At 38.8% G+C, this 27,584-nt stretch overlaps 1 protein-coding gene across 1 annotated transcript in view; it reads right to left on the bottom strand.

Moving 5' to 3' along the window:
• Positions 1 to 15,594: 15,594 nt before the first annotated feature.
• LOC140230256 (serine/threonine-protein kinase Nek9-like) overlaps positions 15,595 to 27,584 on the bottom strand; it is a 31,563-nt gene continuing 19,573 nt past the window's right edge. The window contains exons 10-22 of the mRNA XM_072310438.1: positions 26,230 to 26,338; positions 25,612 to 25,749; positions 24,358 to 24,502; positions 23,601 to 23,831; positions 22,708 to 22,754; positions 21,752 to 21,913; positions 21,145 to 21,253; positions 20,219 to 20,380; positions 19,519 to 19,686; positions 18,690 to 18,749; positions 17,888 to 18,207; positions 16,541 to 16,846; positions 15,595 to 15,732 (exon numbers count right to left, since the gene is read on the bottom strand). Of these exons, the coding sequence (XP_072166539.1) occupies positions 15,646 to 15,732; positions 16,541 to 16,846; positions 17,888 to 18,207; positions 18,690 to 18,749; positions 19,519 to 19,686; positions 20,219 to 20,380; positions 21,145 to 21,253; positions 21,752 to 21,913; positions 22,708 to 22,754; positions 23,601 to 23,831; positions 24,358 to 24,502; positions 25,612 to 25,749; positions 26,230 to 26,338 (2,044 nt within the window). The 3' untranslated portion in view covers positions 15,595 to 15,645. The remainder of the gene's footprint in view (positions 15,733 to 16,540; positions 16,847 to 17,887; positions 18,208 to 18,689; positions 18,750 to 19,518; positions 19,687 to 20,218; positions 20,381 to 21,144; positions 21,254 to 21,751; positions 21,914 to 22,707; positions 22,755 to 23,600; positions 23,832 to 24,357; positions 24,503 to 25,611; positions 25,750 to 26,229; positions 26,339 to 27,584) is intronic.

The following is a 27,584-nucleotide window of genomic DNA, read 5'->3' as shown; positions in this document are numbered from 1 at the left end:
GACTATAATGTATTCAAGAACTACACGAGACAAACCGCCTTACACAGATTACCTAAACTATACACTATAGGCTATTCAGTCAAAGAACACACATGGCAATGCACGAGGGGTATGAACTACAGTATGTAGTATTATCTAGCACAAACATTGGGCACGTAAGACATAAACTACACCATTTTTTTTTTCGGTTTGACTTTGTTTTCTAAAAGGTCCGCATGTATCACACGTGATAGATGGATAACAGAGACTATGAGGGGATCGAAACAGTTCCAAAACAGAAAATCAAATTTTATGAGAAGTGATTTATGGGTATGTAAAGGATATGAAAACATACATTCGCTGCGGTATGTTTAAACAATGGCACAAAGTTGCAGATCAGTTAAAAAAAAAAGACCCTCATAATGAATTTAAAGAGAATCACAAAGGGAAATGATCGAATTTCACAACCGGCGAAAAGAAAAGAAGATAACCATATTTTATAGCGGTTGTTTTTGTCAAAACATCCCCTTCAGCAACCATGAGAGTCATGACGTCAGACTTTACGATGAATGTTTCGGTATGCTGGTAGAGTTATGACAACTAAGGTTCTTTAAAGTAGGTCGCAGTTGTGGTTCACTTTGGTATATTATGAACTGAATACGTATATTTAATTTTCTCTTTGTCAGTGTGTGGTATCATTATCATTATTATTCGATTTGGTCTGATATCTTTCTAATCCGCCCTCCTTTTTTTTTCACAACACAGCCTTATGCCTTGAAATTGACCTCAAGTCCAGATATCTTTTTAAAGGGATTTGAAAATTGTATTTTTAATTTTATGTGATTATTGTTTATGCAACATATACATGTAGATGTGTATTTGTCATTCATTTTCTTTCTCTGTTGAATATACATAAATACCAATATATATATATATATATATATATATATATATATATATATATATATATATATATATATATATATATATAGTATATATATACATATATATTTGTAATACATATATTTGTATTTTTTTTTTTATCACCGAAGCTTATAATTGTACATAATTCTCATCTGAAATATTTCTCTGAATGTTTGTATTTTCTTCTTAATATGTAACTGTATATATTGTTTGTTTATATTTCTCATGTCAGGGACCTCTCTGTAAAACAGCGCTGTTACGATAGCAGCGCTTAGTAGGGTCATGAATGTCTATTTTTGTGCAATATATCTTTGCTTGTATATCTTTTTATGACGGAAAATAAATACAATACAATACAATACAATACAATACAATACAATACAATACAATACAATACTATTATTGTATTACGTAGAGAGATGTCATTTAAATTCTTTGTCAAAGGCTTTGTCTAGAAGTATGTAACAAAACTTTGATTTTACGCCATTGAATTAAAACGGTGATGCCACAATGACAATGATTTAGAATATCTTAGATGATGCTAGACTGATACTAGAATACTCTTAACGTTTTTATTCACAAAAATAGTCATTATTTTAGCCTGCTCCGCCTGTGGAACATCCGCAGTCACATATTTTCGATCCCGGGTTTCGATCACGTATCCAGTGGGCTTTTCACTGGTCATTAATTTATTTCAGGATTATTTTTGAACTGGAATATATATATATATATATATATATATATATATATATATATATATATATATATATATATATCACCTCATCACCTGTAATTTTGCTTTGTACGGCAGCCGCAATTTTACTAGATTAGTTGAATGTATAGGCACAGGATAAACGATTGTTGCATTTAAAAGAATGGTAATTGCCATCTGTATTTTGTAATTGTAAATGAAATCTTGTCTTTTTGCCGCTCAAAACACTTAAATAAAAGGGAAAATACCTAACACAACAGATTGCGTTAACTTTGATCATTTGTCATTTTGTGAGAGTCCTTCTGGTCTGAAGTGATTCGTAACAACCGGCATTCATAACCGGAGCTTTTGACAAGGGTGTCGGCCTCAAAACAATTAGAAAATTGCGAAATGCTAGAGAGAGAGAGAGAGAGAGAGGGGGGGGGGGGAGGTGCGTTAGTTAGCCTATCCATATGACACTTGGGACCAACACCTCGAAATGACTAAACCGACAAGTTGTAAGCTGTAATGACTAACCCTTGGTAAATGTGTGTGGTGTGTGTGTGTGTGTGTGTGTGTGTGTGTCTTCTGTTGTAGTCGTACAACCGTACGACGTAAGAACTTTTGTCACAAGAGAAAACGTATAGTATGAGAGCACAGAACATGGCTATCTATACTGACGACTTTTTTTTTCCGTTATGCTTGTTGCAAAGGTCGAATTTATTGTAACAAAGCAGCAAAGTTGTCTGTATTTTTTCCCCTTTATACCGCTCTGACGTAAGCCTACTCCCTGACAGTTCATGTACCTTTAAAGTAAACAAATAAACACATGAATGAATACATAAACAAAGAAACTGAGAAGCAAAATGGAGCCGTGATGATCAATAATATTGGTGATCTGTTTATCTAGGAACAAACACTGATAACTCGACAATGATTTTTGTTGATACGCATTTGGCGAATTCACAGTTTGATATCCCGGATGAAAAGTCTCAAAATCATCATCTCCAGCGTTTCCAGGAACCACTTCAGAAGCACACATAAATTTATAACATAAACAATACCGTATTCTGCTTGAGCAAAACATTATCCTGTTAGAGGAAGATAACTGAACAAAAATGCAACTGCAAAATCCAAACCACGCAACTCTGAGTGAACTTTCTATTACAAGCATCATGCCTTGGTGTCAATTTCCTGTTGCTGATGATAGTAAGAATAATCTTTTTTCCATTGGTCCTTTTTTTTAACGACACTCGAAAGCCAGACGTTAAATGACACGTCGCCACGAAACAGAGACAGTCATGATTTCCGTGTTATTGCAAGTTTAGACTTTATGTAACCTCCATAAGAGGGAGTGAGAGAGAGAGAAGAAAAAAAAAAACACCCATAACAAAATATATTATTTTCACACAACGTCTCGTCATGCGTCAGATTCAAGTGTGGAACTCACAAACTCAGAAGGGGATGAAAGCTGAGCATTGGAGCCTTCATATTCGAGACTCGACTGCAGGCGACGGTGTCATTGTTTTTGGCGACGTGTTGTGGTAGACTATTAAGGCTCATATTTGGCGGGAAAACAAAAACATTAGTGCTATATCCAACACGCTGAAAAGGACAAAGGTTATAGATCGGAAAGGAGGGCAACGACAATGAAGGATTGAATGTGAAGATGAAAACAGAAAAGATATAAACCCGGAAGACACAAAGAATGCAGGGAAAAGAGGAAGATTTGAATATGCAGACAATCAGAGAGAAATAAATACTGTATAGGGCCTATAGGGTTAAACAAATTATACAGGTATAGTGAAACAAGAAAGACGATGAATGACAAAAGTATGTAATCTAAGAAGATCTAGGAACTAAAATTTTCCTTATGTCGTCATATCTCACAGCGGCATAGCGTGATAGTTCATTTGGTGATGAAGTTACTGTGGACAAATCATTGCTTGGAAAGGTAATAAGGGAGGGGTAACTACGGATGATTTATTGTTAAGCATCTTTCGGATTCGGTGGGGAATTGATATTTTACTGCAAGGTTTCGTTGTGTAAAACCCATCACTAATGCATCCATATAGGAGGAGGGAGAGGAAGAGGTGAGGGAGGGAGAAAAGGAAATTTCATCAAAGGACCTCGTTGAGTCTGTCCAAATTGCGTCATCGGGTGTTACGATCACTTTATAAGAGGATTTAAAGAAGTCATGGCTAAATTCAAGACGAAGAAAGGAGAAAGAAAGAAAGAATAGCAGAAAAGACAGGAATGAAATGAATAATGTCATTGCATGTCCGCTTCATTAACGCAAAGAAAACATCGGCGTGTTTTGATTACGTTCCGTCCAGGTCCGCTTCCCTTTCTTTTATGTGTGCGCGGCACGGTTTCTTTTCTTCTCCTATCTGCGTCGCCTTCCACGGACGGCTATGGGTTGACCTAGAAATATCACGTCACATCACATCGAAAATAATAAATCAATGCAGCGGCTAAGGGTGTGAGCAGGTTGTGACTTAATCTCGCTCCCTCTCTTTCTTACTCTTACTTTATTTCTCTCTCCGTGTCTCCATCTTTCTCCCTCCCTCTCTCTCTCCATTTCCCTTGTGAAGACCGAAAGGCAACAATCTGATCTTGCGTAAGTGGATCGATATTGTCGCATCTTTGAAAATGTGTGTCATGTTGTTAGCAGGCCCGGAACTAGGTTATCTTGTGAGAGAGAGAGAGAAAAAAAAAGAGAGAGGGGAGAGAGAAAGGGAGATAAAGAAAGAAAGCCAGAGAGAGAGAGAGAGAGAGAGAGGGGGGGGGGGGGAAGAGAGGGAGAGAAAAAAAGGGGGAGAAGAGAGAGTAGAAAAGCTGAAGAAGGCGGGAGAAAGTAAACGACAAATCACACTAAAATCCCGATTAATAAGAAGGTAACGAGAAAAAGAAACGGGGAAAATATTGCTATAGTGATTTAAGCTGACCTCCTCTCATAGAGATAAACCTCCTATTCCCAATGATGGCTGAGAAATAACTTCAAAGCATTCCAAATAGGTTAAAGCCCTCTCCTTTCATTCCCCTCATCGCGCTGAAGTTCAGATCAGTTCACTATTTTGCTGTTGTTGTTGGTTTTTCCTCACTGCTTACAAACACAACCGGAACAGGGGGATATACCTTTTATGGGTGCCGACAGTTGTACAAAGCAAATGAAACTAGAAATGTCGCTATGGCGACTGATGCCTCCGCCATAATGCATGATTCTCCCAATAGGTGCATAGTACAATGTCTTCACAATGTGTGATGACAGTTTCACATAACTGGCAAAATATTGAAATGACAGGTTTGTCAGAAATTTTCACTTTCCTTGAAGTGGGTTTATTGTCTAAGAGTGCAGGTACACGTATATTGGGGAACTGAGGATTTTTACTTGACTTCTGACCAACCCTTTTATAAGTTTATGCATTGAGCAATTTTCAAGGTATGAAGAAAGAGTGTAATTACAGTACAAAATAGATTTTTTTTTTTGCATTTAAACCTGGCCTTTGACCCTTAACCTTTGACCTTCTGGCCGGAAATTTCCCAGAGAATCTCCGATAGGTAATACATGCATATATTAATTTTTAAACCTAATGATGCAAGCATTGCATATACTAGTATATGAGGGAAATAGTAAAATTTTGAGGAGTTGACCTTGATCTTTGACCCCCTGACTATTGACCCATAACCCCTAAATTCCCTAGATAATCCCTGTCAGTCAGTACATGCGTATGTACCAAGTTCCATGAAGATACATTGAACCATTAGCGAGAAAAGTGATTATAACATTTTCACCTAACCTTTGACCTTTTGACCTATGACCTTATGACATGAAACTCTCTCTGGAGAATCTTTACGCAGGAATACATGTTTACTCTAAGTTTCAAGAAAATAAATTTGGGCATTGCATAGATATAGGGGAAATAGCAACATTTTTAGCATTTGACCTTGACCTTTTGAACTTTGACCTCATACCAATGTCACTAAAATCTACTCAACTAATTGCCCCATCATACATCATCCTTGAACCAAGTTTGGTGAAAGCTGCTTCATCCAGTTTTGAGCTTTCACGTTAGCAGATAAATTTTAGGATTTGACCTTGATCTTTGACCTTTGACCTCTGTCCGATTTCACTAAAAAACTACTCAAGTAATATTGTCCCATCATACATCATCCTCGGACAAAGTTTGGTGAAATTTGCTCGATCCAGTCTTGAGTTATCGCGTAAACGGATACAATTTCATGATTTGACCTTGACCTTTGACCTTTGGACATACGCCGATTTCATCCAAAATCTAATCAAGTAATTGTCCCATCATACTTTATACATGGACCAAGTTTGGTAAAATTCCAGTCAATATTACTCAAGTTATCGCGTAAACGAATGCGGACGGACGTACGTACGGACGTACGGACGTACAGACGGACGGACAACCCGAAACATAATGCCTCCGGCACCACTTCGTGGCGGAGGCATAAAAAAAAGAGGAAAAACAAAACAAAGCAAACAAAACAAAATAAAACAAAAGTCACATCTTTGAAAATGTATGACATATTATCTTCCCGAAACCAGAATACACACAAACTTCAAGGCAAAGATAGACAGACAGACAAATAGAGTGATTGATAAATAGATAGATAGATAGATAGATAGATAGATAGAGAGATAGATAGATAGAGAGATAGATAGAGCGATAGATAGATAGATAGATAGAGAGATAGATAGAGATATAGATAGATAGACAGATAGATAGAGAGATAGATAGATAGAAAGAGATAGATATATAGAGAGATAGATAGAGAGATTGATAGATAGATCATAATAGCTAGCTAGCTAGCTAGATAGATAGATAGATAGACAGATATATCGATTGATAGATAGATGGATAGATAGATAGATGGATGGATAGATAGATCGATAGATAGATAGATAGATAGATAGATAGATAGATAGATAGATAGATAGAGAAATACATAGATAGAAAGATAGATAGAGAGAAAAGAGAGAGAGAGGGAGAGGGAGATAGAGAGCAACATACATCTGCACGATCCTGCTTCTCTTCGTATTGATTGTTGGTCATAGTAAAATTTGTGGTTTGTGATTGAAAAAAAAAAAAGGAAAGAGAAATGTCACTGCTTGTTACCGTTCACTCGGACCGCTAGAAGACGCCAATTTTTACCACAGGATGGCGATATTCTTCGTATGTGACTAACCTATCTGTTAATGATTTGTCTAAAGACAAAAGACTGATAATAATAAATATATTGTCATCATAAACTCAGAAGAAGTTTTGAAGCAAAGCATATAATTTATATTCGTCTTTTTTCCATTCACTAAAACGGAGAACTTTATCAAATGATAACTGTATAGGGAATATGGGAGGTACTGATAGCAGCCCTTCATGTCAATTGCATTTGTGGCTACCACCGTGTTGTAACAGTGTTGAGCAGCTTTTTAGATTTTCCCGCCTTTGTAGAATCTTATATACATTTTCACCATTATGTTTACTTTTTTTAGTCTGTTTATAACACGCAACTTGCACTTGAAAGGACACAATCTTTGCATGTGGTTAGATTTGCCTAGCATGGCAATCAAATACCACTGTACACCATGTGTGTAGTCCTTCTGCATATAATTTGTAAATGGTCACAATGTACATACAGTTGTATTTTATTTTGTGATACATTACTCTACTTGTTTATATAATGGCCCACAGCATACCATTGTTCCATACGCACACACACAATCAAAATTACAGCCAATGCAAAATCACACATATGTAGCAGTATCCACCCCAAAGAAATACCCTTTTTTTTTACACAAGCTAAACAATGAATGGATTTATCCAGCATTTTCCCGATAGAATGGAATATACCATACACACTCAACAACACACAAACTTGACAAAATAACACTGAAACACTGAAGTGATACAGTTCTAAAAATAATTTATTTAGACAGGAGAAATCTCTTCACTACAAAACACGTAAATACTACACAGAAAATGATACATTGTTTAAAAAAAAAAATGCTTCATTCTGTGCCCTCACATTTTGAAGTTTCTGTGTAATACATGTATATGATTACCTGCACTCATGAATGAAAACAGGACAGTTCTTGGATACATGCCCTTTTCCTCCTTTACAGGAAAAGCTTTGTACATCAGAATATTTGCCGTTTAAGTGAGAAAGAGCAGAAATTTGCACTCAGCAGGGATATCAGTTGCAAATCAGCATTGTGTACAATTGTAAAAATCAGAGTGTAAAGGCATACCAAAAAACATTTCACAAATTGCTTCAACAGAACAAGCAATTCCATTTCTTCTTTATGGAGTAATGCCATCAAATTTCTTTCAGCTTACAATCTGGCACTTACATGGAATAGTTCTGGAAGAATATTACCTCATTTATGGGAATGTGCTTCAAAAAGCATGTTTGCTTGGGGGTTTGTTGCTTTTAAAGAAAAATTCTGAAGAATTGTCAGGAAGGGGAGATGCAAGGAAGGATATATTTCCCTGAAAATACGGCAAAATTTCACCCAGGGTTCCTGAACAAAATAGGCTGATTTTATCCAATATAAATATCTCACCCTGTTAACATGCCTTACACTATTAAAAACTGTCACCCTCTTTCATACTGTGACAATCCCATGTACATGAAAAGTTTTCCAAGCAATGTTTTCATAATATGGTAATCATCACTGCTGCTGCAAATATTTGCAAAGGAAGATAAAAAAAAGTAAAGATTCTACAAAATTATTTAAAAAATCAAGGATGTGATTACTGAAGAATTAGCAAGAAATATATAAAGTAAATAACAAAAGGTAATTCATACCAAACATAGGGGCAGTGCAAGTCTTGATATGAAATATTTCAATTACAATGTCAAATTAGTCTCTTGACAAGGCAGCCTTATTCAAGTTTATATCCCACACTGCCAAACCACATTGATTCCAGGCCAGCTTGCAATGGGCAGGGCTGTGTGCCAAGGGCAAACAGCACAAAGCTACTCGCCTCTTCAATTTATCCCTTAGTCTTCTGAATTTGTCTTCTTCAAGCCGCACCACAGTGTAAGATCTACATCTTGGACAAAGGGCCTTGTCATGAGGCTAATGCAAACCTGATATCCACACAGAAACCAAAGGAATACAGAGGGCTTGCAAACAAGAGCCACCACCCTCATAAAAAGGTAGCAGTGCTCCACTGGCAAAGACAGTCCGTGTATTAAAGCAGTCTCCTCTAACATTGAATTAACAAAAGCAATCAATCATTTTCATAAACAAATGAAGGCTACAATATGATGATTCATTACACTGAGTCATCTGAATATTTGAATCATCTTCGCAAAGTGACATTCAGAGAGAGAGAGAGAGAAGAAAATACAATTTTTCATCATGTCGCATCAACAAAAAAGTAAGAAACTGAAAGAAATGGCCTCATACATTAATGCGGCCTAGGTGCCACAACACTTGCGAGACTACTTGCTACAATTTGTATCTCCTAAGCAGCATGGTTACGTTGAAGGCCTAGGTGCCACAACACTTGTGAGACTACTTGCTACAATTTGTATCTCCTAAGCAGCATGGTTACGTTGAAGTCAAGAACATATGGCATTCCTTTGATCACAAGTCTTCTGATTTTACAGACTGCTTGCATGCAACTGTTAGAAAGAGGTTCTTGCAGAAAGCAATGTGTGTGTGCTAAGTGCAATCTGCAGAGTGTGACTGTGGTCATGAAGAATATCATGTGACCACGTATTGAGAGGCTTTTGACTTTCTTGCTGACAGTACTTCATGTACAGTCAAACCTGTCTATAGCAACCACCGTCTATAGCAGCCACCTGCCGTATGTGGCCACTAAACACAATTCCCCCCAAGAGAAAAGCCATGTTAATGACCCTGTCTATAGTGGTCACCTGTCTACAATCGCCACTTTTGCCCATCTCCCTTGGGGTGACCACTGTAGGCAGGTTTGACTGCATTTCTCCTCTTCCTCCTCATCCTTTTTCCCCTTCTCCTGTTTCTTCTCGTTCTGCTTCTCCTTATTTTCATTATCATTATCTTTTCAATATGATCATCATCAGCATCATTATCATCAATATCATAATTATTATTACATTGTAGTTGTAGAAATAGTGGCTGAAGTATTTTACACACATGGCCCCTACCATATGGCATGAGAAGGATTAAGGCGTGATACTTCAACTACCTTTCGTCTGGTACTGCCATGGTGGGAAATTCACTGAAATTAACATCAACTCTGTGTGCACACGCACAGGTTGGCGAGAAAAGTAAATTTTCTGCCTTGAGTCAACATCGCTGCACGATCACTGTGTTGACAGAAGAGCTGAGAAGCCTGCTGCTTACTGGGGCTGAATTCCCGGAAAATCGCTATTTGACTTAAAGTCATTTTGGCTAGTTATCACTGTTAGATAATAAATGCTAGATAAGGTATTGCAGAAATGGGGGCATTGTATAACTTTCACAATAAAGATGATATCAATTGATTGAAAAAGATAATGATGATGGACTAACTTCAACCTCTCAATGTGTGATAATGCATTCTCTGTGACCATAGACTGTGACACATTAACTTGACCATTGTGGGAGTGCTCATGTGTGAGCATCTACATAACCCAATGCACTCTTGAATTAGATTTGCTTCAAGGCTGCTCCTTGTATAAGGAAGTATGTAAGAAAACACTATTTCATGCTATGCTCCATATGGTAAATAAAAATTTCTAATGCACACAAAACTAACAAAACACTTTTTGTGGCACTAAGCAACAGTGACTTACGGTCTCTGTTTCGGGACATGACAAATTCTTCTAAATGACCATAACACTATGACATTTCTTTTTTTTTACTGGCGCGTTTCAATCTCTCCTAGTGAATATTTACATCAACACACAATCTCTGTCTAGGCATGTGTGATTTCTGTACATGATATCAAAGTCCATGTATACAGGCGCTGTATTCAACTGTTAGAAAGCGAGATATGGTCTATACACAAAGTGCCACTTAAAATATCCCCTACGAAACATTGCTTTTATTTCTTTACTGTCGTCGTCAGATATTACAAGAATTGCACGTTTATCTGTTTGATGAATGATACTTAATACAAATAGCATACCATTCATAACCCTGATAAAATGAAGACATATACATAGACAAAGATAGATATATAGACAAAGGGAGAGATAGAGAAAATGAAAGTAATGCTCACACGCAATTGGCAGCTGACAAGCAGATGGTCATTAATCCAATGTCAACAGAGTTAATGCCTTTCTGCTACTCAGCTGACAGACCTAGACTTCAATACACACATTAATAAGGCAAGACTACAGAATGAGTGCATTATACACAGCAAAGCAACAAACATGGCTCATTTCACATGCAAAAAAAAAATAAAAAAAATAAATCAAATATTAATGATGCTACTTTCTACAAGTCTCTACACAATGCAAAAACATGGCTTAAAGCTGAACATTAAACACTGCTTTAAGTGGGAGAGGGGAATATCTCAGAGTAACTCCTCCTTTCATCGAGTCAGGGAATTTAAGATATGAATAACAGCTTTCACTGGTAAACTTCCCACATGAAGGGGTTAGGTGGATGGTGTCGGGGGGTGAGAAAAGAGATAAGGGGGAGAAAGAACAGAGAACGAGAGATGGGGGGGGGGGGGCAAGGGCTGATCAAATATGTAGATTTATCCTGGTACAAACAGGTTTGGCTTGGTGACACTTAATTGTATTTGACTTGGAATATCAATTACCCTCGGAAAGTGTGTCAACACGGCAAAGCGCAAACGAAGGGGCTCGGAGAGAAGCTAATGTACACAGGGAGATATAAATATATCATCTGCTTTGAGATCCAAACCTTTGGAGATGTCTCTCTGTGTGATGGTGTCTTTGTGCATGTGAGTGTGTGTGTGTGTGTGTGTGTGTGTGTGTGTGGACGTGCACACATGTGAACATGCTCACACATAATGATGTCGTCACTGGTGAAGTGCACTAACACCAGTAGCATCAATTTTTCATATCAGCCTCTAGGTAAACACTTCTTCGGTGATATTTTTACATGTTTTCGTTATCAAGGAGCACAATGGTGTAACATTAAGAAGGTACATGAAGAGCACTTCTACCTTTAAAGGCTTGACATGGCAGAATCCATCTTGAAAGTGAAAAATTATATGAGCTGTGGCACTTGTCCGCAATGTAAACCATCCCTACCTCGGCTCATTCTTTTTTTCTTTAATATTTCACACTGCAAATACCTTGCACACATTTCAGAAATACTGACATAAGCAATCTTGTCTGAAGAGGTACTAATTTATGTTTCTTGTATTGGATAGTTCATACACAGGCAATGAAGAATGGTTACTTCTTCACCATACAAAATATAGGTAGTAACAAAGTTGCCATGTTGTGGGAAATGCTCTCAAATAATGATTTTTGCCAACAGTCCTGACAACAGTTTACAAGCTCTGTATCAGAAAGTCCAGAGGACAATGCCGGCTGAGCTTCATTCAGTTTTATCCCAAGGCACAGAATATATCAGTTACACACTACAAGAGCACTTACTCCCATTTACTTTACTCGGTGATAATGCCCTTTTGGCTCTCAGCTGAAAATTGTATGTAAATGCTCCCTTCTTACACCACAAGCTGCTGGGGAACGATGTATTGACTGTGATGACTGTCAAAAATATAGGCCTACCTGTAATTTTAGTATGCTGTCAAATCCATGGCATCACATCAATGTAACTAAATATAAGAGAAGGGTTCATGAATGGGAGAATTTGTAAATGGAAAAAAAATATTATTGCTTTTACATTCTCTGTTTGTCAAGTTGCAAGTGAAAAATGTTGCCATTCTTTCCTATAATACCCAACTAATGATATTTGGATATTCTCACATCCCATCCATAGTCCCACACCCTTACATTTATGAAGGGGCCTTCATGGACAATGAGTGCATAAATACACCCAAACACTCAGAAAAGTCCAGACAGCTGCCCATTATGTGTTTCACAAATAGACACTGGTGTTATGTTGATGCTCCAAGCCATAATTGGACAACTGCTCCACCTATTCTGGCTGTTTTTAATTAAAAAGAAACATTAAAGAATTTGCATATCTTTGATTGAGCCATGCACTCAATCACAATACTTGCTATTTTGTCAAGTGAAGTTAACTCCAGCATATAGGAGTCTTTGACAATTGCAATATCTGGATTTTTGCAACATTCATCAAATGTAGGTCATATTCAGAAGTCCCCAAGAAATGCCATCATTGAAGGATAAAAGAAAACCTCCAAAGTCCTATGATCTACTTCTTGGAATATTCTTGTTATCACTGACACAATCAAATCAATAGAACAAAGTGCACTTAAACTACGAAGGAGAGCTCAGAGCAAATCAAGCTGTGTGTAATCTTATCCATCTTGACAAAGTGTACATTTCAAACGGTCCAAAGGTGCATTTCAATAAGTGCAGCAGGCAGAGGAGCTGATGATGAAGTCTGGCAAATTAGGATTGATTGGCAATGAAACATGCTACAACCTTGTAAATACATTTCCCTATTTCAGTTGAATATGATGACTTTGTCTTTTTAAATTGATAGATTAGCGGCTTTGGTGAAAACACAACCATGTCATGAATCCTTTAAGGCAAAAAATAATATACCGCGGTACATGTGATATATAAGAGGAGTCCAAATGAACTCCCCAAATAACTATCCCAATCATATGGAAGTCTCAATGAATTTCAAGAACACAAAAACAACACAGATGACTTCCTAAACACAAAATGAAAGAATCTTTGAGGAGAGCAACGTACGAACAAATAGACAAAAAAACAAAACAAAACTGACTCTAGATCCCTTGGTAGTGCAGCTGCATTGTGTTTAAGCTTGTCCCGCAAAAATTCACACATCTGGGACTAGCCATGGGCCATGATGCGCAAGCATGCAGCCATTACCACCATAGTCTCCCAGTATCTTATTATTATCATCACTATCACTGTCGTTAACTCAGTAAAGATGATGAAGGCGTTCTTCACCTCGAATTCTTCCTATCGTGTCAAGTGTTTCAAGTACTCTTGTAGGTTGTGAGTCCATATGTTGCCAATGCCAGGAATAAACAGTAAACGATAGCAGTGCTGGACAAAAAGGGGAAGCGTGCATTGGACTGGTCAAGGTGTTTGACCACTCATCAATGACTTCCAACTTCTACACCTAAGCCTGGTCCAGGTACTGCCCTTAAGTGCAATGTCATCTACATGCTTTGGGAAACACTGATTTTGAGGTACTAGTTTTCATCAATTTGTCTGCCCTCTGTATATACCTAATATCTTCACCCCTAAGCTTAATTATCTCTTGATTTCATTTAACATGGATTTTGTTACCATCCACTATGCTGCCATCAGGCTTTTTCCCATCAGGATTTTTGTCAACAAACCTGTCCAGGTTTGGTGTCCTACCATCACATGCACTCATCAGCATAAAAATCTAGAACAAGCTTAACCTAAACTCATGTTAGGTCTATTTCCCCCCCCCCTTTTTTTTTTTTTTTTTTGCTCTCCTTCATTTCTTTTTTGTTGTTTATTTGTTTTTTGTTTTTTCGTTTTTTGAACATCTAAACATGTTATGCCTTGGTCATTGCAAATTTCTGCCATGAATGAAAGACAAATGGGCATTACATCACAAAAGGAATTGCATATTTCCAGTCTAATGACTTACATAAAATACACAGGTATTCTACAGTTTTCCAAAGGTACTACATCATTGAGTGTTTCCCAGACTATGGACACAATGCGAGTCTTGGCAGCAAAGAAGAGCTTTATCACTCCCGTAACTATGCAATGAACATGTGTCTATTCTTTACAGTCTCAAGCAGCACTATCTGCAAATGTTGCAAATTTCATCAGCGTTCTGATTTCTACTATCTGATAATGTCTTTCACTCTATAAAATAGATTTCCAGACACTGAACACAATGCATCACACAACGTCAAAGATTGTCCTCGAAGACTTGAGAATACCCTATGTATTCAAGGCACTGTTTTCTCATTTCCATTGTGAAAATAGAGAATGATCAATGCCCACTGATTACTCTAAGAAGACAAAAGAGAAAATTAGCCTCACACACTTTTTTTTCTTTCCTAGGCAACACTTTTCACAAAAACAAAACAGTATGTAAGAAAGAAAGAGAAAGACTGGAGGGGGAAAAGTGGGAATGCAGTCCGATTCATTTTATGCCGTTTGTCTTCTTGTGGAATACGAGAACACAGAATAATTGACACAAAAGCAGCAGGCCTTCGCACTGGTTGGGAAAACATTTGACCAACCCCTCCCTTCAGGCCTCCAGGTCACTTTTTAGCCCCCTTTGATACCTCATCTGGCCTTTGAGAGGACTTGGCAACCTGCTTCATGCAAACACCAATGAACGGAGCCAGGAGAATTCCTTCACTGTAGTGTAGAACCTGCTCCTACTGACTACAGTGGAGAATTCTCTACGGTAGCCTTCATTACATCACAGAGGTCCACTTTTTCACAGGCGTCAATCTGATCACTGTGTACGTGAGTGCAGACATCTCACTTAACTCGTTCCGTACGGGAATCTGGTAGCCTTCGTATTAAGTCTATGGGCATTTCAGAATTCGGTATGGAACGGCTTAAAACTCTGTGTGATTTGAGTGCCGGTAAGCACAGAAAACTTCATAGCCCTGTTAACACTGTCTAAGGTGCTGGCATGTAAGGGGGTCAAGCAAATCCTTGACATGCACGCAAATCCTGCGGCCACCTCAAAACGACTTCAGTGCTGCCACAATCAACATCCACAGGTGTCTGGCATCACAAAGGCATCACACAGTAGAAGTATCTGCCACATCCGCCACCCATCTTTGCGGCACTGTTTGGTGGCAGAGGTAGGATCACCAGCAATATGGTGGTAGGAAAGAGAGTCTGGTAGAGCGAAGAGCCGTTGCCATGACAATTAGTGATGATGATGATGCAGTTGTGTTTGATCCTCGACCCCCTGTGATGCTTGACCTTGCCTAGTTTCCTCCCCTTTCCTCCAATTGACTCAATCTTCTCTCGAGTTGGGTCAGGCGAGCTTGCTGGTCGCCAACAATGTTCTTCAACTGCAAAGAGGAGAAAGGAGAAACAGAAGATGACAACAAAATCTGAAAAAAAAAAACCTCAAGCAAGACACCATGTAGTCATATCTGGTATGAAATATCAAAGTGACATAAGGATATTGCCAATTTACACAAACATTTTCATTGCCACTGCCAGATTATGACAGTAACTGATGGCTTACCGGAGACCAAAATTAAATGAAAAGTATGAATGTGTTCATTTCAATCCACTATCTTTCATTCTTTACTTTCTCTCTCATCCCGGCTCTAAATCAAACATACTTTGCTGATCTCATTTATCCCTACATTTTTCACACAGTGTAAAGTAGCTTATAACCCCAATAATGCTCAATATACAAAATGATAATACCTTATCTATACATCTGAACTTTGTCTATGTTATTTACCAAAATGTGTAAATGCTACTGTGGAATTAATTGGACATATGTAGTACTACATAAGATCTGCGCCCCATTTCATACAAAGTTGATGGGATAACAACTCTTGCTGGAATGGCAATTGTCGTGGTAACGAAAGAAATGCAGCTTCCTGATTGGCTGTTGCTACGGGAAGTTGTCATTCCAGCAAGAGTTGCCATGCTAACATCTTTTATGAAATGGGGCCCTGTATTTTTTTGTTTGTTAATCTGTAGACGTATGTTCATGACTTGATTATTATTGACTTTTTCAAGTGAATGAGGAAAAAAAATGAAGGTTGAAACTCTGAAATATGAAACTCTAACACTGGTAATAATTGAACTCTCAAAATGTGAAACTGTGTAAATTTAAAATTTTGAAGAGTTTGCCCTTACTTTGGTATTCTCCTGCTCCAGGAGCGTCACACGATCCTTGAGGGCCTCCACTTCCGTATCCTTGGCCAGCGCCATGTGGAAAGAGTCACTGGACTGCGAGAGGGCGGCGAAGCTCAGCGGGGGCACAAAGTGGGGCCGCTGGAAGCCGCTGTCCGAGCACCCCGTGCCGTCTCCTCGGTCCAACAAGGCCACAGTCGGTTTGGCAGCAGGCGGGGGTTGCTCGGGTGCTTCGGGCGGACCGGAGTCACTGCTCTGTGTGGAGCCTGATATTGAGGGCATGGGAATGAACTCAGCCTTCTCAAGTTCCTGAGGAAGGAATGGGAAATAGGGTGACATTGGAAGAGATTCTGTTATATACAAATGTAATACTTGGGTAGAAGCTCATCTGTATTGAAAATTCAACTGAAATTGGTGTTAAACTTGTTAAAAATGATCAAGTCAGCGAAGACAGGTAATTCCGCTGATGAAGGCTGTAGTGTTGACAGCTGAAAATTCTGGCGGTAAATATCTTGTATTGAGATCAAAAGTTTAACGCCAATTTCAAATGTAATACTGCCGAGGCATAGATTCATTATTTTTGGTAACATCATAATTTAAAATGACAGAATATCTACAAACTATATCAGAGCATATTCCACTATCTTATCAAGACAGTTGATGCATTTGATGTAGGAATATTCTTGGTGCATTCCCTCTTGAACTCTATTCTAGTAGTAGCTCATGAAAACACTTTTGTATGCCTGTGGACAAAGGAATGCTACATCCCCCTGTTGAGAATCAGACTGAAATGCATCTTGTAACATAATCAAATATGTCTATTTTCTCACGAAATCCAATAAAGTACCATACACAGGCAACTCTATCACACCTGAGCAAAGTCACTCGATTATTTAACATCATATTTTCAAAGCAATATGTGTCTATAAGAACACATGCATGAAATACAAAACTTCTATCAGTAACAGTTGCTGATGCGAATCAAACAGCAGCTTGCTTACCTGTACAAAAAAAAAAAAAAAAAAATCTAAGGCCACTGTATACTTTAATACACTTATGAAGAGTTTGATGGCAAAACAAGGTAACTCCATTCTTGTTAATTTCAGACATTTGTGATTAAACCTGCTAAATAACAGAGGAAATAATAAGAAACTAAGGAATGTCTTTATTCATAACTTCAAGACTATTACTTGTTATGCAATAAGTGAGGCATCATTGGTAAGATTTTATTTTGCTCTATCTGATGATGGACTTACTGTAAGATATTCAAAAATGGCTCTTACCCCATTTTGCGATAAAAAAATCTTCATACATATATATTGGAGATATGGAAAGACGAGTGATACTCACATCCACCAACCAGGGTGGTACAGTGCTCTCCTCCACTCCATTCATGGCCTTCCACCCATCGCTGGCTCCCTCCCCGCGTCCCGTTGAGCCATTGTAACCATCTCTGTCCACGGACTCGCCTCCGTTGGTGTTTTCGCCCGGCTCGTGCGTGTGTATGCCCTCGTCCCGTGAAGCAAACACCCCACCTCCATCCACGGCCGCGTCTGATTCCCTTTCGTTGTACTGCTCTGTCGACTTCTCTGATGCTTTGTCTGCCGTGTTCTTGTTGGCTGCGTCGAAACTCTCCGCAAAAACGCTGTCCTGGCTCACCTGAGAACTGACTGTAGCCACGAATTAAACCCCAAAGGAAACTTTAAATATTCTAATTTGCTCACTCATGAGGTTATACAGGTGGCAGAAGATCTAGCTCTGATATCTGAGCACTTACAGTCACTAAGAGTTTTGAGTGCTGTTTTCTGCAATTGTAAAAAAAAAAAAACATAATTGCACATATGTCTCTAAAGTTTACAAGAAATAAGTTTTATGGTCACCTGAAAAACAACAACAAAATTTGAGGTGAGTTGATATACAAATCTGGCAAATGCTGTATTCACTTTAATGCAGAGCAGGCTGTACAGTGCTGGTATTGGATTAATCCCTCAAATGCCACGGTCATGCATCAATCACCTGCTGACTTTGACAGGTTGACAATGGGAGGTATTTGCTAGGGCCGTCATATCATTGCAGTAATGTCAGGCATCTGGGTACTAGGCACACAACTCTCTGGCATACGTCAAGGGTGAAAACTATTCTGGGCACTCACCTTTGCTAGACGTGCTGTCGATGCGTGGCGAACGGAAGGTTTTGGACCGGAGAACTTTCTCTGTTGAGTGCAAAAGAAGAAGACACAGAGAAATGGAAAGAGCAGGGGAGAGAGATATGATAAATTAACTCTTTCTGTGTAAGGGGCTGTGGACAGTGTGTACAACATCATGGGATTTTCTGTGCCAATCAGCACTCAAAGCACATATGGTCATTTTGATCTAATGCAAATACATGGATAACAAATGATTTTTTATTTATTTTTTTTTGCACAGAGCAAGCAAACTCTTTGACATCAGCTAACATGAAGTTTAGTGATGATACATATCTTGGCACATCTGATAACCACCTTCAAATTACGTGCCGCAGTGAATCTCAGAAGAGTGCAAAGCACAAATGGATGATGCCAACATTCAACAGGTTAAACTTGTACGTGTGAAAAGGGACATCCACATTTAAAGAGGCTCATGTTTTGTCATAGAATTCAAATCAAACCAAGTGAAATGAAATGAAATGAAATGAATATTGTTAAAATGTAATGATACAGCAGTGGCGGATCAGGGGGGAGTGCACGGGCAGGCACCCCCCCTTCATTTTCTGTTTAAAAAAAAAAGAAAGAAAAAGAGAAAAATGGGGAGGGGTGCATGCGCCCCTCTTTAATTTTGTAAAAGTGCCCCCTCTTTACGGAATTCCTGGATCCACCCCCCACTCCCCCCCTCCCCCCCCCCCCCCTGAAGTACAACCAAAAATGGTAATACAGAAAAAAATTTAAATCAAATGATATGGTCACCGTTCAGCTAGCCACAGTGAGAGAGATGACCAACACTCACCTACTATGATCACTGTGTGCCAATGCCTGCAGGACAGACCGGACACCATGTGGAGGGAACCAAAGACTGGACGCGGGGTGGCTGACTTCTTCCTCACCGTGGCGGTCAGCTCGTCGCCGTGGCCCAGCCGGCCGCTATCCACATTCCCGAAGGAGAATATTAGATTGTCTGTGGGATCACAGATAAGAAAGCATGAAGAAAATGCAGGACACACATTATGTGCTTGCCTGATTGCCAGGAGCAAGTGAAAATCAAATTGTTTTGGAACAGTGAGAAAAAATGCTTGCCTGAATTGGGCTAATAAAAAGTTTTGAAATCACCTTTTTTTCCCCATTTTACCCCATTTGTACATTTCCCGGCACCCCATACCCACAACGTCCCTCTTGATCCAAAGTATACAAAGTACCTGGCTATGATAATTGCATGATAATCTGGGCAAACGGGGCTTGCCTTGAACTGACTACTGTAAAGGTGGAAAAGTGAGGACATTTTTGAACATTTTGCTTGTCATGAAACTAGCGCAAAAATAAAAAAATGCAATTTTTCGCTTCTTATATGCAATAGTACTTTATATCTTTGATTCCATAAAATCAAAACTAATTCATCTTACTCCGCCAAGCGCAAAACTGTCCACTTTTACAGGACCCTACATAAATATGACATCATTATCACAGTGTACCCTTCATCTACCAACACTCACCTGTAGTGGCCACGATGGTGAAGCCATCCCCACAGCTCACGGTCAGGATGTGTTTGCCATGCAGTTCACCTTTGACCTCACAGACCCCGGAGCGACCTTTGCAGTCTCCCACACCCAGTTGGCCGTACTGGTTGGAGCCAAATGTGATCAGACGTCCAAAGCCTGAATGGGCAACACAAACAAAGCCATGCCTAAGAGACCTTCTCAACATAACCTAATTATTTTCTGTTTCTGACACAAGAAAATGAGACAGCAGACACGACCTTGGCAATATCTCTACACTTATGTTAGCTTTTCTACTTGTCCATCTAACTTAACTTTGCAAATTTCAATTCACTCGTAGTTCACATCTGGAAACTATTTAGCTACCTGAAATCACAATTCTTTGAGAGTTGATCAGTTACAGTAATTGCTTTATTAGATAAAAAAAAAAAAAGAACATTACTGCGACACAGAAGAATATTATAATTATCAAGCATCCATCACAGGTCTAGCCACTACAAATTGGATCAACTTTTGGAAGGAAAGTCTTGTACATGCTTTGCTTAATGGCATGGGAAAAAAGGCTAACAATTCAAGCCACGCTTTCACTTCATATGAAGTAACATCAAAAGACATATGTCATGTGAAATAACTCTACACCAACACGTTTAATATCTCGTTTAACACTGTCCATGCAAGGGACATTGGACAGTGTGCATAATGCTATGAGGTTTTCTGAGCCAACAAGCACTCAAAGCACACAAAGGGTTAAAGGAAGCTTGCTGCACTCATCTGATTTTAAAAAGAACACTAGGTGTGTAGTCCATTATATATATATATTTTTTTTTTTTTTTTTTTTTCCAGCTGAAATGTAAATGAAAGGATCTCTCTGAAATGTTAGATGCATGATTCTTGGCCATGTCAAAGAGGAAGAAGATACTCACTGTCTATGGCCGCAGAGTGTGTGTGTCCAGCTGACACATCCAGAATGTTGTACCTGTTGAGGGGCTTCACCAATGTTGGCACGTCTTTGTATGGAATGTCATAGCATTCCTGAAAGAGAAGAAATTAACATCTGCATGCATTCACTTTGCCACACAGTATACGCCATGGCCCACTGAAGTGATTTATAAACATTTCCTAATTCAAAACAGATCTAGTTAACTTTAAATTCTGGAGAGTAAATACCTCTCCCTAGAACTGAAAGGAAACCAACATTCCATAATGATTGATAAAGCATAATGATAACTTGGTCCTTGAATGTGACGACAATAACCTAGAGGGAGGAATCTGGGAGCCCTTTCAAATTGACCTTGTAATTTTCTCTGCACTTGTAACTGACGACAAACCAGCTTTCATAGCTCTTTACATTTCCAAATACCCAGACAATTAAGCAAGTCTAAGTACAATAGATACGCAAGAGACCATTATTGCAAGCAGATGCTTGATGAGGATAATGGCCTCAGAAATAAACATGATGCAACGCAACCAATTATATCCACTATATCCAGATAGTCCAGTCACCACTCACACACTGCCTTGACCACATACCTTGACAATCCTCTTTCTCAGGCCGGCAGTGACTGTGTTGAAGCCCAGTCTGTTGTGCTCGTTGCTGCCACAGGCATAGACCTTGCCATCATTGGTCAGGAAGAAAGAGCCCTCTGACCCAGCACACACTGATCTTATGACCTTCTTGCCCTGGAATTCCACCTAAGCAGAGGCAAAAATCAGCACCGCAAGCTTGACGTGTGCCTCTCTCAAACTTTTTTAATTGAGCCTTACAGTGAAGCTTGTGTGAAATGCTGGGAAACCCAACTATTTTGCAACCGTATGAAAGATGATAAAAGATAGGTAGTACATCTAGCTTACAGAACATCATTCACTTGCACTTGTCCCTTATGCATGTTATACTATAGATAACTTTCACACTAACTTTCTGCAGCAAATATCCACTATTATTATTTCATTTAATCTTTATTTCTACCTGACAGAATCAATACTCGATGGAAATTTGAAAAACAAATCAGAAAGAATAATAATGCAATATACTTAGTTCATAACTCTACTAAATTATTTTCTTCTATAAGTACAAATTATTAAAACTACTACTGACCTACTACTACTAATATTACTACTACTTCTATTACCACTACTACTACTATTACATTTGTACCACTACCACTGCCACTACTACTACTATATCCACTATGACTGCTGCTGCTGCTATGACTACTACTACTACTACTACTATTTTTACTGCTACTACTACTACTACTACTACTATTTCTATTACTTCTACGATTACTACTACTACTACTACTACTATTACTGCTACTACTACTATTTCTACTACTACTACTACTACTACTACTACTACTACTACTACTACTACTGCTACTACTACTACTACTACTACTACTACCATTACTACTTCTATCACTACTACAACTATTACTATTACTACAAGTACTACTACTGTTACAAGCACTTCTACCTCTACTCACTTTTTGAGGTAGTCTGTAGTCATCTTCATTGCCAAGGCCAAGGCGTCCTGTATTCAAGCAAACCACAAGACGTGCACTCCATTTTCATCCTCACAATGTCTTTATATAGGCTCCCCACATTCAGGTCATCAAATATCACAATTAACATTTACAAAAATCAGAAATCACATTGATTTGCCATAAATCAAAGAAAAAAAAAAGGACAGAGCAATGGCTGTGATGGCTACTGTGTAAATATATACGGCAACACAGGAGAATATAATTGTCTTTAGATATGTCACTTTGCAGTGGATTGATTTCCAACAAAATGTATAATAACTTGGGGCAATACAGTGCAATGCGTAAATGGCCGTTGGTGAAATCTCATTCTCTTTTAATACAATGCTATCCTTCAATGGAACACACCAAACTAACTGTCAGAAGGCTGCAACATCATGTAACATAGCATAATGTGGCTGATTGGAAGGTCTTCCATGACATTTTGCTACCTTCTAAAGGGGGTATATCCCTTTTGAAAATGTCACGAAATTTTACATGGTTGAAGAATAATGTCACCCAACATCGTGTATGAAATCTTATCGTAATACACCACAGAAAAACAAGCCCCACGTCACTCAAGAATATGCTCTCCTGTTGTACCAAAATTAACATTTGGAACTCAAATGAATTCACTGGGAATCTACAGTATTGTATACCCTTCCATCCTCAAGAAGTTTCCAGTTTTATCATTCTTAGAAAAGGTCTGCATTACCCATCTCTACAATATACCAGCTTATGAAAGGAATCTTATTTTCAGGGCTGCAAAAGGGACACACAAACTTCAAAGGCGTAGGTACAGAGAGGACTTTAAGGTGTGGATCAGGTCCAAGGCAAGGAAGCAAAAGGTGACTTACCAAATTCTCCACATCCCCAGGAGTACACCTCCCTGTCCTGGGTCAGGGCCAGGATGTGGTTATCGCCGCAGGAGATCTTCTCCACGGGCTTCTGATCAAAGAAGGTGACCAGGATCGGACGGTTGACCCCATCCTCATCATCGCCATCATCGTCGTCGTCAGCTTCGTAGTCCTCCCCCCGCCCCAGGCAGCCGTAGTAGTCAGAGCCAAATGTGTAGACCTGGCCTTCGTCTGAAATCAAACGATTGGGACATGAGCGTTTGGGAAAATATTACATTAACTGATCACACTGGTAGTCACATAGTTATTTAATCAAAGGTCTCGTGAACACTCTGCCAATGTTCAAGCAATTATGAAGATTAATAAACAGCAAGTCATTATAATCTAATTTCTATTTCTGACACATGCTCGAAACATTCTCTTACACCACTGGAAAGTGAATCATTAGAGAGCTAATCCCACAGATTTCATTGTTATACCAAAGTTCATTAACCCCTGCCTGTGAGCTTTGACCTTGAGGTGACCTTAATAAATGGTAAAATGTGAAACTTTATATGACCCCTCTTCCCTCGAAGTTTGCTTGCAATTGAAGTCCAGAGTAAAGAGTTATTGAAGTTTTTGTAGCGTTACAGACAGACGACGGACGGACGGACGGATGACGGACGGACGACGGACGGACAGAGGCTGCAGGCGATCCCTTAGTCTCCCCTCACCTCCGGTGGGCTCGACAAAAAAAACGACCACATGGTAAACTGACCGGTCACACATGCTGTGAACTCTTCTCCGCATGAGACAGCCTTGATAGGAATGCCTTGCAGTGCCTCCACCTTCCTGGGATTTTTGTAGCAGGCCGTGTCCCCATGGCCAAGCTGACCAACCATCTCCTGCCCACCATGCACATTCTAGAACCACAATGATAAACATGAAATTTATGAATAACCAAACCAATAAATGGCAAATTATATCAAATAACAACAATTTCAACAATGTAAATACTTGGATTTAATTTCAAAAAGAAGAGGAGGCCTTTCAAAGTGGTGCATAGGACACATTACAACAAAGAATTACTGCCACAGTACACAGAAATAGATGACCCTGTTCAGCTTATATAAGATAAGGTCAATAATAATGCTTTGGCTGTTCTAACCCTGGATATTATGACTCATCCCTGTATTCCATATTGGCAATACTGAAACAAAACTCTCTCTTTTTATACCTGGCAGACTGTATTCCACAAGGATATATAAATGATGCCACTTCAAATAAAAATTCATGTTCACATAAAACCCATACAGCAGACAGATGACCTTTTCTCCTTTACAGAAAGCAATGATTGCTCTGCTGAGTCATGATCAGACAAAAGTTGACTACTACCAGCATTTTGCAACTTTGTGCACCAATTTATGAATCCCCCTCACAGAGTACAACTTAAAGTGAAAATATAGTTCTCATGTACAAGAAGAGGTGTCGATTTTTGCTCTAAAATATACATAAATGCAAGAGAAATGTGTGAAATAATGCTGTAATAACACAATGTTAGTTGGGTACCTACGAAAATACAAAATATTAGCCAAAAAGGTTCACCAGAAGTACTACAATCTCAGAGCTTACCCGACTGTGGTTGCTACCTGCTCATCGATTTCAATATATTGGGCCACAGCAGTATCCATTGCATGGGAGAGTGAATTGCATGCATCTTGTTAGCTGCATGCAATTCAATACTACTGGTAGGGCATGATTCGATCATCACATAGTGGTAGGAATCTACATACCCACTACAGACGGGGGAGGGGGATTAAGGAGTAATAGTCAGGTATACCGGCTTCCATTATTTCACACTTTTCATATAAAAATACTTCAAAACAACTCATTATCCTGGCAAATCGCATCAGCCAGGTAAGTTTCTTGGTAGACCCTTTCAATATATTGCAAGCAAATTCCAGATGATGGAAGATGAATATTGAGTTCATCTGAGTACCATGTTTTAGCTTTAAACTTAATGAGGACTCACCGCCCACGTGAAGAGCTCCTTCTCCACGGTGACGGCAGCAAAGTGGGCGTGTCCCGCTGAGACCTGCAGGGCACTGTTACCATCTTTGAATGCCTCCAACTTGAGGGGCGTCAGGCGACCGCCACCCCAGTAGTACACCTGTAACACGTGTCCAAGGGTAGGCACAATATTCCTAATATGATACACTTTTTCACAAGTGGGCATGATAATCTAATCTTGAATTATCATCTCATCTTCAGATAAGTGATAAACGGTATACATTAATCCTTGTCTGCTTCCTTTAAATTCTCTCAGCAAAAAAAAAGAGAAAAAAAAAAGGCTGTATTGTCTATAAAGTCATTATGAACACAGGGGCTGACAATATCATGAATATAATGAATACATTCTGTATGAATACATACCAATAATACAAATCCTTCTTTATCTACATGCCAAAGACAATTGCTACTCTGGATAACTCGATGAACACCAGTTTGAAGCCACTGTTTATGTCTTCTGGTTTACTTTCAAAGATGTCATATACTGATGTTGTCCATATGATATGAACGAATCTGTAATTCTTTGTCTGCTACCAATGTTGCAACCATGTGGCTGCATTCCCATATCCAGGATTCTCACCTCTCTGTTTCTGAACGTGACTACAGGTACCGTTTCCGAGTGGAAACTGCTCTGACTCTTGGCCTTGCGGACAACGCCGTTCAGTTCCCACACCTTCCGCGCCCTCTCTCTGCAGCGAGGACCAACACAGAATTAACACAAATCATTATCAAAATGATGCTGGCTACTTGGTAGCAATAAATGATATGACAAAATGTCAAAGACATATTGATCAACTTCAAAGAAGAATTTAATGCAAAAACGTATTAATGCAATTTCAAAGTTGGTCATTATCAAATGTAGAAATTAAATCTTTTCAATGACACTGCATTCGTTACATAACAAGAAATATTTTTGAAGATATATTTTGATTATTTTTTGTTTTTGTTTTCCGTGAGCTCCAGTCTCAAATATCTCCACTTGATTGAAATGGATATTTGGGCTTTTGTATTAATAAATACTTAAGATATTTCTTGTGAGAGGTATTTTAGCAAGCAGTATGGCACTGCATTGTTCTTTGCAGTCTGCTGCAAGTTTTTGGCATGTCAGAAAAAGAACAGTGGGAGGGGTAGTACAAGAGGAAATAATGTAAGAAAACAGCATAGGACAATGAGCTGCAACAAGAGGGACTACACGAGAAGTATGAATGGCAATAATGTAATAGATAAAAGTGCAGGGAAATATGGTGTGTAGTGGCTAGAGACGATGCGAGAGTGAGAAGGGGCAGAATTATGGTTTGAACTGGTCGACAGCTCGTCAATCACTTGATATGTGAAGCAATCACTTACGTCCTTTACTGGGGGATCTTCATCATTATCACAACTAGTGTGACCATCAATCATATCTTCACTAAAGAGAGCTGATTTTCACAAAGTGTATGCATACTAGCGTACTTTAATGGGAATACATGCACATTTCTAATAGATTGATGAATGCAGCTGCACACTGAGCTGCTTCGCGTACACAGAAACCAAGAACATCAATACATTTCCTTTAATTTCACTTCCAGGCAGGTAAAACTTACCAAAGGTCGTATATGGCAAGGTCACATTGAAAATAGAACAGGTAGAAAAGCAGTCTAGTAATGTACAGTTTTCTATTTTACTTTCAGTATAAATCGTATTGCTGATTGCTCTGCAGAAACAGATAGATAGTAAAGTTCATGGTCATGATCTGAATTTTGAATTTGGACTTTCAATTTTGAATAATTTCTTATATGTGCAGTAGAGTAATCATTCCTGTTTGCGACAGGGGGTGTTTTCATTCGTTGATGAAAAAGCCCAATCAGGTGCGACAGTATTTTCACTTCTCATAACACGTGCGAGAAACTCCCACTTTTGTTCTAAAATGGGACTAAGCACACTTCACATTCTTTA

The sequence above is a fragment of the Diadema setosum genome, chromosome 1 (genome assembly GCF_964275005.1).
Source record: "Diadema setosum chromosome 1, eeDiaSeto1, whole genome shotgun sequence".
In the NCBI taxonomy this organism is placed as follows: Eukaryota; Metazoa; Echinodermata; class Echinoidea; order Diadematoida; family Diadematidae; genus Diadema; species Diadema setosum.
The sequence above is the reverse complement of the archived record's forward strand: the minus strand, read 5'-3'. Positions and strand labels throughout refer to the sequence as shown.